This window comes from Rhincodon typus, chromosome 6 (genome assembly GCF_021869965.1).
Source record: "Rhincodon typus isolate 14 chromosome 6, sRhiTyp1.1, whole genome shotgun sequence".
NCBI lineage: Eukaryota > Metazoa > Chordata > Chondrichthyes > Orectolobiformes > Rhincodontidae > Rhincodon > Rhincodon typus.
Genome location: NC_063337.1, coordinates 94,873,225 through 94,888,651, shown reverse-complemented (window position 1 = coordinate 94,888,651; position 15,427 = coordinate 94,873,225). Strand labels below are relative to the sequence as shown.

The following is a 15,427-nucleotide window of genomic DNA, read 5'->3' as shown; positions in this document are numbered from 1 at the left end:
TCTATCGACTAGCAGCCTGGAACCGGGCATAGTGATTGGAAAGTTTCTTTCCAACATATGGCTGGTGTGGATCAGAGGTATTTGTAGGTTGGTATTCACCTGTCTGGCTGTGTTGTGAATACACCTTCCAAGCCAGGACACTACCAACTGTACCACAACATCTCCTTGTATGGTAATGGAGTGTTTCTTTCATCTTTTTATTCTGTTTCTGCAATAAATGCAATCCTTAGCATTGCTGTGCTTTTCATGTCATTTTTATCATTTACTAGTTTTCCCGGGAATCAGTAACCATTATGCGATTACTAAACAGAAGGTTATTGGACCTGAAATAATTCAGTTCAAGCTATACAGCAATTAACTGTGTACTTTGTTTTTCATAATGCTGGTATAAATTCCTATGTCAACATCTAGTCTTCAGGAATGTCATCATTCCTGACACTGTAGTCAGGAAGCTATGTAAACGTGTCACGTTATGCTTCAGTGCCTCTGTTGGACAGGGAATGTCATGACACTGAAATGTTACCGACATGGAGCACATTGGTGAAATTTACTCTCAGATTTCTATGATTTGTTGCTTGTCTCTGAACTCATCAATGGTAATTATTAATTAATGTCTGAACCCATTTCTTGTTTTTCAGGGAGCAATAGGTTTACCTGGTTTTGCAGGGCCCATAGGAATGCCTGGATTCCCAGGAGTTGAAGGGCCTGCTGGTCCTTTGGGATTGAAGGTGATTGTATTTAGATTATCCAGAAGTTTATTTCCAAACACTGTTAGGCTGGATTTGTAACAAAACACCTCTTTTATGTTTCAGGGTGACCCTGGAGAGCCGGGTCTAACAGGAAAGAAAGGAATTCGGGTATGTGTCGCTGACTTTCGGTGCTGGATCATCACAATGATTCCAGGCTTCATTATACATCTCAAATGGAATAGAAGAAGCTTTCATAGAATCCCTACAATGTGGAAACAGGCCCTTTTTGGCCCAACAAGTCCACACCAACCCTCACAGCATCCCATGTAACCCACCTAATCTACACATCCCTGAACACTACAGGGTAATTTAGCATTGCCAATCCACCTAACCTGCAGATCCCTGGACAGCGGGAGGCAACCACAGCGCCCGGAGGAAACGCACGCAGAGAACATGCAAACTCCACACAGACAGTTGCCCGAGGGTGGAATCAAACCCAGGTCCCTGGCACTGTGAGGCAGCAGTGCTAACCACTGAGCCATCATGCCACCCTGTACTATTCAGTATCATATAGTAAAGCTTTATTGTTTGTCAAGCTTGACTCTATCTTCTGTCATAGACTTTGTCTTCCTTCCCCACAGGGTATCAGTAACTTATGCCCCTAATACCTATAAATACTAATAGTAGTGGGAAAGATTGATAGCGGTGAATCTAATTAAACCTTCTCAGATAATTCCAATGGACATTACTACACCATGATGCTGTAAACAGAACAGGCAGAATGCTTTCGGTGAATACAATTAGTCAGGGCAGGGAGAAATTACATTGCTCATAAAAGAACAAACAGTATGGAAAGTTCACATTTACACAAATGTACATACACAAAAACAACAAAGAAAATTGATGCAAAAACACATTTATGAATAAATGCCCACTCCCACTCATACAGGCATACACACACTTCATGTGCAATTTCAAGGAGACACAAACACATGCAAACATAGACAAGTTATCATAGCGTTCCACCCATACTCACCTCACCTTATGTAGCCTTTGAATGTGTGGGGTGAAATCCAAATCATTTTATAGATGTCTTTCTAATTACTGACCATCCCGTTACTGGAAATTGTTTCCCCTAATTTACTCAAGTAAAACTTCTCAGAATCTTGAGCAGCTCTACTCAACCTCACTTAACCTTCCCTGCCCTAAGGAGGACAATCCTAGTTTCTCTAATGTCCCCATTGAACTGAAATTCCTCATCCTGGTACCATTCTGGTAAACCTCCTCTGCATCCACTCCAACCCCTTTGTCATCCTTCTCAAAATGTGCGACCCAGAAGTGGACAGCAGTTATCGGCGGTTTATAAATTGCATCAGATTTCGCCAAAACGCTTAACAATCTCACAGCAAGTTCCAACAGAACATTGGGGAAAACACCCAAAGTGACTCCATCCACTTTTGTTGGACAATGAAAGAGGGGACTTCAGTGAGGATCAAATTGGAAATTGTTTTTGTTTAAAGTACATTCTTAATCAGTTATTTTATGCTAATGTTAATGACACAGGGTCCAGCTGGTTCGCCAGGATTCCCAGGAACTCCAGGACTGCCTGTAAGTATAATATCCACCATGCCTCACTTCCAATCACATTTAAAACACTGAACTGATCCAAACAGAAGGCAACTCTCTGACGAATCTCCTCACTCATAGGGTTTACCAGGACAGGATGGACCACCAGGACCAGCTGGAATCCCAGGATGTAACGGCACAAAGGTAACCCTCGGTGTCAGGCTCAGTCGAACCAGCATTTGATGCAGATTTTATAGAATGTTCCGAAACAGAACTAAACTATTTGATGCAGCAAACCTGAGCAAGCCATTTGCTTCACTTGCTGACTCTGTGCATCTCTTTTTATTTAATTCTTTCACGGGACGTGAGCATCACCAGGAAGGACAATGTTGGTTACCTATCCCTCGTCACTCTGAGAAGATAGTGCTGGGTTACCTTTTTGAATCACTATGATCCATGTGCACCCACAGTGCTGTTAGGAAGGGTGCTTGAGGATTTTTTTTTCGGTGACACTGAAGGAACAAAGCTATATATTTCCAAGTTAGGATGGTAAGTGACTCCCTGGGGAACTTGCAGGTGCTGTTGTTTCCAAGCATCTGCTGCCCTGGTCCTTCTAGGTGGTAGAGACCTGGGGTTTGAAAGGTACTGTTGAAGGTGTGTTGCTGCAAAACGTCTCGTATATATTACCCACCGCTGCCACTGTGTGTCAGTGGTGGGAAGAGTGAATGCTTAAGGAGGTGGATGGGGTGCTGATCAAACAGGTAGCTTTGTCAACTTCTTGAGTGTTGTTGGAACTGCACTCATCCAGGCAAGTGGACAGATTTCCATCACAATCTTGACTTGTAGATGGTGATCCCATTTTGGGGAGTTGAGAAAGGAGTTGTACCTTGTAATATCCCACTCACCTATTCACTCACCACATCCATTAATATAACACGCAGTCTAATCCCACTCTCCCCCTCACTCCTCGTACTCTTTAGTATGCCATCCTGTCTGAACCCACTCTGTCCCTCACCCTCTGCATTCAATAATAGACCAAATCCCACTGCCCCCGTCACTACGCACATCCTTTAATATGCCATCATATAATCCTTCCCTCTCTTCACTCCCTGCACCCTTAATTATATATCCAGTCTAATCCCACTCTCACCTTCATGGCCTGCATCCTTTATTACCCCAATCTAATCCTACTGTGCCTTTCACTCTGCACACCCTTTAATATGCCACCATCTAACCCCACTCTCCCTGTAGTCCCCAAACCTTATAATTATCCAACCAATCTAATGCTACTCACACCAGTACTCCCCGCACCCTTTATAATCCCAATGTTTAAATCTACTGCCCCCCTCACTGTCATTTAACATGCCACTATCCAATCCAACACTTCCTTTCATACCTCGCACCTTTTATGATCCCACATCCAATCCCACCCACTCACTGACTCATTTTAATTATTCACCCTCTCTAATCACACTTTCCCCTCACTTCCCAGACCCTCAATATCCCACCCAGTCACAGTCACAGAATCATAGAGTCATACAGCACAGAAACAGACCCTTTGGTCCAACTCGTCCATACCGATCATAATCTCAAACTAAACTAGTCCCACCTGCCTGTGCTTGGCCCATATCCCTCCAAACAGTTTTTATTCACAAACTTATTTAAACGTCTTTTAAACGTTGTAACTGTACCCTTATCCACCACTTTGTCTGGAAGTACATTCCACACACGATCCACTCTCTGAGTAAAAAATTTGCCCCTCATGTCTTTTATAAATCTTTCTCCACTCACCTTAAAAATATGCCCCTTAGTCTCAAAATCCCCCACCCTAGAGAAAAGACACCTGACATTCACCTTATCTATACCCCTCATGATTTTATAAGCCTCTATAAGGTCATCTTCAAGCTCCAACGCTGTGACCCCTCTTTCCTGTTCAACCAAATCAAGTAACTTCTTGGGAGAGCTATTCAAGGTTGATGCTTGCTGGGGAGAATAGTTACTCACGGGGGTGAAGGTGAAGATTGATCTGTTCTGTTTATACACAGGGTGATCGTGGACCATTGGGACCCCCAGGATTACCAGGTCTCCAAGGATCTCCGGTAAGTTTCTAACAATTTGATTGACTGTTATTTTAGGTTTGTTGAGTGGGGGTGGTGACGGTGAGCGTTTCAACATTATTTTTACGCTGTTGTTATGTTTTTCAGGGTCGACCAGGCACTCCAGGTACAAAGGTAAATAACAAATCCACTTTTCAACCTTCGTTAAAGATTCAAGAAAATGTGAAGCAGCATTCAGGAATACTTTGTGTTGTCACTGTATCCCTGATTCTCTCATCTGTGTTCTCATCAACTGCAGGTTCCCCACAGGGAGACTAGCAACCCGAAATCTACAGAGACAGATGAGACCGTTGAGCACATTAATTCTGCACTACTGTCCAACAATGCCCTTGCCTGCCTCACTAATAGTCACACTCTCTTGGCCCTGACCACTGATTATATCAGAAGAGTCTTTCCTGAAGGATGTTACCACTTCCTGGAACAAAGTAACTCCCCCCACCCCACCCCTGCCACCATTGAAGTATATGCAAGTCAGCATCAATCTCAATATCTCTGAGCCAAAGTTCCTCAAGTTGCAGACACTTGCTACAGACATGGTTCTGCTACACCACTTAACGTCCAGGAGTTTCCACATTCTACAGTTACAACACATCACCTGTCCTATAATCTTTATTATTTGTTAATTAATTAATCAATTTTCTTTCATTAATTTATAATGAATAATCCCAATTAATCCCAATATGCTTTACTACTGCTGGTAAACCTGACTAGAACTATTAAAGCCTTACAACTGCTAACAAATTAAATGGGATTTGAAAGGCAGCTAAGCAAAATATTCACCAACCAATCATATACCTGCTTTCCTGTGTATCATGGTATGATTTTTTTCAGAATGTGACCAGTCCACAGACTGGAGACCCCTTACTCATTATCCACAACTCTCCATATGTTTTTAAACTCAAACTTAAGGTGGCTACTTAAGTGTCCAGCCCCTCTGCTCTCAAAATTCCCTTGATCACTAAATTTCCAACCTTACACTTAATGTATACTTGCTGATGCATTGCTCAACTCATTCTTGCTTTCACACGGTCCTGTAAGCTCAGGTATCCTAAAAAAAACGTGCAGTTCTAGCCCAATTATATGTGATGGAAGGTGTGCTTCAACCTTCAGCAATATAACCCTGTAATTATCATGATTAAGGGGAGGTCATATAGTCTTACAGCACTGAAGGAGGTCATTTGTCCCCTTGTGCTGTTCTGGCTCTTTGGGAGAGCTATCCAATTCCACCCATTCCACTTGCTGTCTCTCTCTGTAGCCATATAGATGTTCTCAACTCGAAGTATTGATCCAATTTTCTTTTGAAAATTATTACTGAATCTGTTTACATCATCTTTTCAGGCATACTATTCCAGATCACTTGCTGTATGTAAAACATGTCCCTCATTTACACTCTGATTCTCTTCATAATTACTTTAAATCCCTGCCCCTATGATTATCAACCACCCTGCCTCTGAAAACAATCTCTCCTTACTTACTCTACCAAGCTTCTCCTGATGCTTTCCTGCTCAAAGGAGAGGCAATGGCCTAGTGGTGTTATTGCTGGCCTATTAATACAGAGACCCGAGTGATGACCTGGGTTCAAATCTTGCTGTAGCAGGTGGTGAAATTTGAATTCATTAAGAATCTGGAATTAAGAGTCTAATGATGACCATAATTCCATTGTTGAATTTTAGGGAAAAAAATCAACTAGTTCACCAATATCCTTTAGGGAAGGAAATCCGCCATTCTTACCTGGTCTGGCCTATATGTGACTCCAGACCCGCAGCAATGTGGTTGACTCTCAATTGCCCTGTGGGCTAGTAGGGTTGGGTAATAAATGCTGGTCTAACCAGCAACACCCTCATCCCTTGAGTGAATAAAAAAAAACACTTCCCATTTTTCCATTCTCTCCATGGAACTGATGTTTCTCGTTCCTGGAAGCGCTCTGTGTCCTCTCTTAGGCTTTGACATCCTTTGGATTTATGTTTTATGTTTGTGTTGAAGAAAGATGTAAAGATTCATACCAGTAAACTAATAGTTTCATGATTTTGCTTTAAAACAGGGAGACCCAGGAGAGGTTTATGGTGTTTCAGTTTCAAAGGGGGAGCCAGGGTTCCCTGGACCACCAGGAAAACAGGTGAGATTCAGTCTCCAAGGTTTCTTTTGGAACATCCACTCTATACAACAATGTCTGAGGATCTCCCCCCATTCCCTTAGTCCTAAATCATTTCATCTCTTTTGAATACAGGGTGAACCAGGCATTCCTGGATTGCGAGGACAAACGGGCCCACCGGGTTATCCTGGACCTGCAGTAAGTCTGTTTGTTCACTCTTCCTTCTCCAAAACAAAAAGGCTTCCGGTTAAAATGGTGTTTTTATTTTTAGTTGGAGCACACGTTAGAATGAATCCATCATGGGACAGTTGAACTTTGTGTTTGAGAGACAGAGAGAGTCGAGTGAGAAATTGGAGATTGCAAAACCCGCATCTCTGATTCCAGATCCTGACATGACCTGTTTGTTAGGTTACCTAACAAATGGGGTTGATTGAGTGCTATGGCACTGTCAGTGAGAAGCCCCACCAGGCAGGTACATGGTTCAGAAATACAGTTTGAAAAATTAATATTGACAAATTAACAATGATAACATGCTCATTGTTATCAACACAGGATCCAAAATATGACATCTCATGCAACGACTACCTTCAAACATTAGGTCTCTGTTCCATCTTCCAAATGCAGTTTGCATTTTTTTTTGCCCAATTATGTTGTTGACAGGAGTCCCTGGGACCTGTGCTCTCAAACAGCAGCATCAGTCTAAATGTGCAACCAGCCTATTTCACTTTCAGTAAACGTGATGGGAGTTTTCACTGAGGATGGGAATGCATCTGCAAACAGAAAATGTAGATCTTCAATCAGATGCTTATTTCTCCTTTTGCTCTTCAGTTGCTGTGCCATTGACCCACCATGCAAGTAATGCACCATGCAGATCAGGATGTTGGTAGGTACAGGAAGGAGCCCACTATCCCACTTCATTTAGCTTTCCTTCCTGGTTAAAGAATACAACGTTCTGCATTCAGTGTCTACTTCTGAAGAAGGGTCACCAGACCCAAAACGTTAACTCTGATTCTTTTCTTCACAGATGCTGCCAGACCTGCTGAGCTTTTCCAGCAACTTCTGTTTTTGTTCCTGATTTACAGCATCTGCAGTTCTTTCAGTTTCTACTCAAAGCAACATGCTTAAGATAAGGAACACATCATGCAGAAAGTTGTGCTGTGAATCTTCGTCAAAATTTTCATCTCCCAAGTAGTTATAAGTCTGATGGGAAAACATGACAGCACACAGCAAGATCCCACTAACAGAACGACCAGTTTACTTGTAGTTTTAAGTGATGCTGGTTGAGGGTTAAATATTAACCAGGACATCAGTGTTTTGCAGAATCATCGGGTCTTTTATCGTCACTGACCATCCGATGTGTGATATGCTGCAATTGCAATGGTCAGTCACTCAATTCAATTCCTTATTGCTTTATGTAGTAAACATCATTCCCTGTTATCACTTCGTATTATCCAAGCAAACAAAAAGCAACAACACTGTCAGATTTTTAAGTGCTCTGGCTCCTATATTTTGATTCACTACATTGCTCCTGTACTATAAATTTTCTTCCTCAGGCGTAAATTGGTTTGAGTTAAGAAATAAGGACGTGGTAAGAATATTTCAATGCTGATGAAGATCTACATTGATGTATCTTTGGAGTATGTTGGGTAGATCTGATACACGTTGGTGGGTGATGCCCTATACTGATGCTAAAACCTTATAACAGTTGTTCTCATGTCCAGCAATGAAGTGGAGGAGTCAGTAATGATTTCTTCACTTCAGCATAGGCAGCCATGAGCCTGAAGTTCAGTAGCCCCCTCTGTCAATATCTCCCAAATTCTCTCCATCTTCATAGTGCCCTGTAATAATGTGCCTTTGACCTATTTCTATGATCATCTTGTGCAGTGTCATGTTTTCTTTAATAACATTCCTATGAAGCAACTTGCAATGATTTGCTACATGAAAGGTGCTAAACAACTCCAATAGCTGTTGTTAATAATCTCTTTTGATTTATTGTTCCAGGGTCCCCCAGGTATCCCTGGCCCTCCAGGACCAAAGGTAAATGATTCTATTCAGACACAGGATTGATATTATCAATAATACAGAGATTGTTAATGTTTGATATTACTGAAAGCGGCAGCATTTTCCACATGGTCATGAATAGCTAACAAATCCACTTCCCATGATGCACTTTGGTTGATGGGCTGAGAGGTAGATTCTGCCATAATGGCCACATGCGTCATTGTCAGTTGCCATTTTGGAAATTGACGTGCATTACCAAGTTGCTGTAGCCATCTGTCATCTTGGTGGTGCACATTGGCCAATCATTTTCCTCCCGTGTCAACTAGTGTCTCTCGGGCACAGGAATCAATGTTGAAAGACTTCATGCCATGCTTGCAGGAATCCTTGAAGTGGAGCTTGGGATGACCGACCAACCTGGCCTCAACAACTTCGGGAGTTGAAACTCCCCAGTTACACTTCTGTATCGTGCTGCAAATTTACCCAAGCCAGTAAAGTCACCTCTGATTGGCAAATGCTGCCATAGTTGGCCTCAGAGAGGACTGTCACCCTGGTATTTTGTGAGATGAGATACCCAGAATGTAATGCAAAGACGGAAGGTAGAAGTTGGGGAACTTCACTTCTTGATAACTATGCTGAAAGCTGTGGAGCAAAGTGCTGAAGACATAGTTTAATAAGAGTCAGTAAGAGTCAAAGGGATGTTTCTCAAGTCAGGTTTCATCAGAAGCCGATGATGATAGCTGCTTTCTCTCAAAACACAGCTTAGGCTGTCACCATGGAGCATTAATAATGCTGATATTGGTGACAATGATATTGATAATATCGATCTTACTATTGACATTATTAATTCTGATATGACTGATATCTCTGAAATCGCTGATATTATTGATGTTCCTGAGGCTGACTATCTCACATTGGTTGTTTCTTTTGTCAACAGGGGAACATGGGAGTACAGTTTTATGGACCAAAGGGTCAGAAGGTAAGGAGTTATCACAAATGTACCAATATTCTTTGCAATATTGTGTTCAATTTTGCTTTCCCTGCCATAGGAAAGATCTGAAACTTGAAAGGGTTCAGAAAAGATTTACAAGGATGTTGCTGGGGTTGGAGGGTTTGAGCTATAGGGAGAGGCTGAATAGACTGGGGCTATTTTTCCCTAGAGCATCAAAGGCTGAGGGGTGACCTTATAGAGGTTTATAAAATCATGAGGGGCATGGATAGGGTAAATAGACAAAGCCTCTTCCCCAGGGTGGGGGAGTCCAAAACAAGAAGGCATACGTTTAAGGTGAGAGGGGATGAAGGAGCAATTTTTTCATGCAGATGATGGTGTGTGTATGGAATGAGCTGCCAGAGGAGGTGGTGGAGGCTGGTACAATTACAACATTTAAAAGGCATCTGGATGGGTGTATGAATAGGAAGGGTTTAAAGGGATATGGGCCAAATGCTGGTGAATGGGACTAGATTAATTTAGGATATCTGGTTGGTATGGGCAAGTTGGACCAAAGGGTCTGTTTCCATGCTGTACAGCTCTGTGACTCTATGACACATGAGCTAATTCATCCAGTAAGCACAAACTAATCAACATCAATCAATTCAACAATTTTTCAATTAAAAAAAGACTTGTCCAACTTGCTCATCATTAACTTTTGTCGTTTTGAAAAGTGGGGGAGCAGATGGGATGGAAACAGAGGGGAGAGGACGAAGGTGAAAGCAGGAGGGTTGGGGATTGGGGGTAATGATGAGGGTTAAGCGATAAGGGCGGAATATGCGATGAGGGGCAGGGTGGAGCTGAAGGGGAGGACTATAAATGTGTTGAGAAGAAGCAGAAGCAAGGGCTGGAACTTTTTTTTAAGAGTTTCTGATCTGAGTTTCTGTTTCACAAGTAGGTTGTGTGCGGAAAGAATTAATTGTTCTGACATACATTTTATTTGTACTTTCAAAGGGTGAACAAGGTGTTCAGGGACCCCCAGGTCCACCTGGTAATACGGGGTCCCAAATAGGAACAACATCAAAAATCATCATAGGAGCAAAGGTTTGTTTGTTTAACCGTGTTGATTGTTGGGTCATTTTGCTATTTTCCTTTCCAGGATAATTAAGTCCACATTAGAGCTTAGCTCGTGTCTGTGACCTTGTCAAAGCTGAAATAATACATTTACAATTCAGGCTGTTCACAAGTAAAGCTTGAGGATTACTTCCTGCTGAGGGTCTTCGTCCTATAGAGACCACTCACTCACCGAGAAAGTGGGCCAACGTTTAGTGAAACAATAATGGCCTACTGTTATTATTGTATAAATTGTCCAGTTAATTAATGTTAACTGGCTGTGAATATCCAGAATTTGCCCCTTGATTTATGCAATCCTGCAGTTTGTTTGATTTGAATTGATTTGATTTATTATTGTCACATGTACCAAGATACAAGTGAAAAGTATTGTCTTGCATGCTATCCAGACAATTCACACCTTGCATAAGTGCATCAGGGTAATAGAACAGAATGCAGAATATTGTGTTACAGCTACAGAGAAGATGCAGGGAAAGATCAGCTGTAATATATGCGAGGTCTGTTCATAAGTCTGATAAGAACAGGGAAGAAGCCGTTCTTAAATCTATTGGTATGTGTTTCCAAGCTTTTGTAGCTTCTGTCCAATGGGAGAGGGTATAAGCAAGTATAACTGTGGTGGGAGGGGTCTTTGATGATGTTGGCTGCTTTCCCAAGGCAGTGGGAAGTGTAGATGGAGTCATTGGAAGGAAGGCTGATTTTCGTGATGGACTGAATTACGTTCACAACTCTCTGTAATAACAGTATCTCACCTCCTCAAACTCCCTATTATTTTTAAAAACTTACCACATTTGCTCACTAATTACCCATTTAAGCCACTGCAGAAACCTAGAACTGGGAATAAATTGCATAAATACTTCCCTGTTGATGCAATAATTGTTCCTGCAATGTCCACTCAACATTGACTAGTCCCAAAAGAAAAACAATTTATACAGTTTGTAAGTTGTTCATAGCTATTGAAAAGAATATAGCTTTATGAATTTATTATTTTCCTATGTGTCACTTTCTCTCTCATTAATCCAATTTTTCCTTCTCTTTATTTTTCTTTCTATCTCTGATCTGTCTCTGAACTCACCCAGTGCCTTTCTCCATTATCGCTCTGTTTTCTTTCTCAATCTTTACATCAGGTTGGTTAAGGGGGTGACTGCTGGTGCATTGACATCCCACGTGCACAATTGCCCTCACCCTGCTATTATCAGCTCATTATCCCAGTCCAGGGTAAAGCATGTACAAATTGAAGTTTGAGGGAACGTCTAACAGCTAGGAACTTGGACCAATGTTTGCACAGATTAGTTTAGAAGCAATCCCTTCTATCAATTGGTTCCCCTGGTCCTGTTGGTCTGCATAAGGTCAAACAGCATAAACTGCTCGATGTTATCATAACATCACCCTCCTCACATCCAGTCTCAACCTTCCCTTTCACCAAGACATGTATAAAATGTAACCACTCCGTTTATCTTGTCATTCCTTCTCTTGTTGAGATGGAGAGAATATTTGAACTTTCTCGGCTGCTTACTTGTTGCCAATTCCTGATTAGGAGAATGTTCACTGTCTCTTCAGGCGAAGCTATGACAGTGTAATTCACCAACAATTTCAAGAGAGAAGAGAAATAATTTCTTCCCACACAGAGGGCTGGGATTGTGAGCTGGCATTTTCCTCTAAGAGGCAGTAAATCTCTGCCATCTGGATTATTATTTACACTGAGTCCCATTTACCCAGCAGCTGCTACTCACACTGACCTATGTTGGCTTCTAGTCCAACAACACCTTCAATGTATATTGTCTCTTCTTTTTCAAATCTCTCAGCATCTTTGCAACTTTGCCCAGCCCTGCAACCCTCCAACTTAACCATGCTTCTTCATTTCTGACCACAAAGCATCTTTGATGTTAACTGTTTCATTGTTGGCACTGTACCTTTTGCTGCCTGTGATCTGGAAATTCCTCTCCATCCCTGTCCACCCACTCTCCCTTTTTGTTTCTCTCTCACAGCCCCTGTAAGGCACTACTTTCTTTGGTCAGCCTTTGTGGTCACCTAATACCAATGTATGCAATAGGCAGGTGGGGCTGGTTTAGTTTGGGATTATGGTCGGCATGGACTGGTTGGACTGAAGGGTCTGTTTCTGTGTTGTGTGACTCTATGACTCAGCATCAAATTGTGTTTGAAAACACTCCCGTGAATCACTCTGGAATATTTTACTCTGTTTAAAGGTTTGGTATACAATAAATATGTAATAAAATATACATTTTAGAAGACACAAATCCTGATAATTTCCTTCTGATTGATTGATCCATTTTCAGGGTCAGAAAGGAGATCGAGGGCATCCAGGACCTAAGGGTTTCCCCGGCAGCCCTGTAAGTATGAGGATAAATCTGCTTGATTAACCTATAATTAGATTGACACTTTTGTTTGTGTGCAACAAATGTCTCACTCTTGTTTCTTAGAATTTTTGGTCACACTCCTCATATCAACATTAAGCATCATTTTAATCCAAAATTTCGACACAAACAACAAAATTTCCACACTGCTGCTGACCAGTTTGGGATCAAGGAATTTCCTCCATGATTTTCCAGAATGGAAGAGTGGGTTAATGCATTTGCAAGTTGCGAGTTTGTTATCCAGAATGCTTGATTGCATACCCCTTGTCTCAAAAAAATTGATCAATCATTTACTTTGAAACAAGGCAAACTTTGTTTTAACCAGCATCTTATGAACCAGCTCTCTCAGTAAACCAGTGAAAATTGTATACCTCAAATACCACAAATTTACTGTATTTCTCTGTCCAGTTACCACAGTTCTTTAATTTATTTACCTCAATGCAAATATACTCATTGTTCAATCAAATGGCCACACGAAACATCAAAGATGATTCAATTTTGAGTCAATTTCTCCTGATATACCATCTGCAGTGTCGGAGTAGTTAGTTGAGGGTGTGAGTGAAAAGGCTCTCTGCTGTTAGTTTTATTTCAGGAAAAGTTACATTATTATTTAAGTGATTTATGCTGTAAATAAAATATAAGTAACATGTATATCCCTGCATTACATTTCTATTACTTAGTGTGTAGACCTCTGGACCACTCCTAGTCCACTAGGTGCCGGTTCATAAGAAGTTTGCTGTAACACAATCAACCTTCCTAAACTTCTGTGTCAAAATTTAAGTTTACCACAACACGCCATTATTTCTTGTTGTGGGATGTGAATCCGGCCACTCAGCAACACACCACGGGCTGAATACTACAGAATATTTAAATTACTTCTTAAAACTAGAGGTCTGTGAAATGAAGCCCCCAAAAGATTAAGGTGCTCCTTGAGATTCCTGTTAGTGCAAGTTTAGGAATGTTACTAATTTCAAGTGGCTGTTTGTGTTTCAAAAGGGTCCTTCGATGATTGGAATGAAGGGGAATAAAGGAGAGTTGGGAGAACCAGGGAAACGTGTAAGTAGAAGCAATTGTACTTTTTGTAATTCGTTCCTGGAAAGTAAATGTCACTATCTGTCCAACATTTAATGCCCATCCCTAAAAATTTGGAGAAGGTGGTGGTGAACTGTTTTCTTGAATTTGATACCACTGAATGACTTGCTAGGTCAGAGGGCAGTGAACAGTCAAACTCATTGCCGTGAGACTGGAGTCACATATAAACCCAGATTGAATAAGGATCTTAAGATGCCTTTCATAAAGGTCTTCATTGAATGAGTTAGATATTCTGGTACCCTCCAACAGTTTTGCGTTCTCTGTGGCATGCTCCCTGTGAGCTCTGCACCACATTGAGTTTCAGAACCATACCATAGAGAAGATGAGCGTAAAAGGGATACAATTGTCGTGTGGGCACAGGTTGAGGCATTGAGGTTAAGTAGGATAGAAGGTGCTTCAGATTCTCAAACTTCCTTCCCAATCCTCCCTCTTTTTAATCTCTGCAGATTGTTGACAATTTTGCGGAAAGCATTTGCTTCCAGAGAATTGGTGCAAACTGTTTGCTTTTGCCGAGCCTTGTGCAGTTTATACCTAACGCAATGTTGTTGAACTAATTTCACAGGGTAAACCTGGAAAAGACGGTGAACCGGGTCTCCCAGGACGCGATGTAAGTCCTGAACTTAGCCTTTCATTAGCCACCAGTCCTAGACTGACTGATAACACCTAGATACTGCACTTACTCTAACTGAAACCATTAATACACTGAATGACTTGAGCTTTTAAAAATCCTTGTGCCAAGGGAAATTATTGTGCTGCCTGTAACTGATAGCATGGTCCTTCCAAGTGGCAGCACACAGTGAGTCAAGAATTTAATATTCCTGTTGATTCAAGGACTCAGAGTGTGAACCCCTCTCTCAACAGAAATTGGTGCAACACAGTGTGGAGCTGGAGGAACACAGCAAATTCAGAAATTTCTGAAGGAGGGTCCTGACCTGAAACGTCAGCTTTCCTGCTCCTCTGATGCTGCCTGACCTTCTCCAGCTCCGCACTGTGTTATCTCTGACTCCAACATCTGCAGTTCTTACTATCTCTTGGTGTAACACTACCTTATTCTGAAGGATCTGGCTATTGTTGGTGGCTGTTTAAGAGGGAATTAACCAGGAGCTGTACAAGACATCCACAGGAAGCTATGTAACATGTTCTCAGAGGCACACAGAGTGCTACTGACACACTCTGAATGCAAGTGATATCTGTGCTGACTGAATTCATCTGTCAAAAGTTAGAGTTCAAGAGAGAATTAGACATAGTGACAGGAGAATGGCCAGTTAGAGCAGGAAGGTTGCGGATGTTTGGAATTGTCTATCAGACAGCCAGCATAATCCTGTGAGATAGTAGGAACTGCCGATGCTGGAGTCTGAGATAACAGCAGTGTGGAGCTGGATGAACACAGCAGGCCAGGCAGCATCAGAGGAGCAGGCAGGCTGACGTTTCGGGTCTGGACC

The 15,427-nt window shown here is 41.7% G+C and overlaps 1 protein-coding gene across 1 annotated transcript in view; it reads left to right on the top strand.

Moving 5' to 3' along the window:
- The first annotated feature begins 642 nt into the window (after nt 1-642).
- LOC109918806 (collagen alpha-1(IV) chain-like) overlaps nt 643-15,427 on the top strand; it is a 93,219-nt gene continuing 78,434 nt past the window's right edge. The window contains exons 1-14 of the mRNA XM_048598416.1: nt 643-728; nt 813-857; nt 2,253-2,297; nt 2,397-2,459; nt 4,301-4,354; nt 4,460-4,486; nt 6,414-6,488; nt 6,600-6,662; nt 8,466-8,501; nt 9,400-9,441; nt 10,405-10,494; nt 12,816-12,869; nt 13,890-13,949; nt 14,548-14,592. Coding sequence (XP_048454373.1) covers nt 678-728; nt 813-857; nt 2,253-2,297; nt 2,397-2,459; nt 4,301-4,354; nt 4,460-4,486; nt 6,414-6,488; nt 6,600-6,662; nt 8,466-8,501; nt 9,400-9,441; nt 10,405-10,494; nt 12,816-12,869; nt 13,890-13,949; nt 14,548-14,592 — 750 coding nt within the window. The 5' untranslated portion in view covers nt 643-677. The remainder of the gene's footprint in view (nt 729-812; nt 858-2,252; nt 2,298-2,396; nt 2,460-4,300; nt 4,355-4,459; nt 4,487-6,413; nt 6,489-6,599; nt 6,663-8,465; nt 8,502-9,399; nt 9,442-10,404; nt 10,495-12,815; nt 12,870-13,889; nt 13,950-14,547; nt 14,593-15,427) is intronic.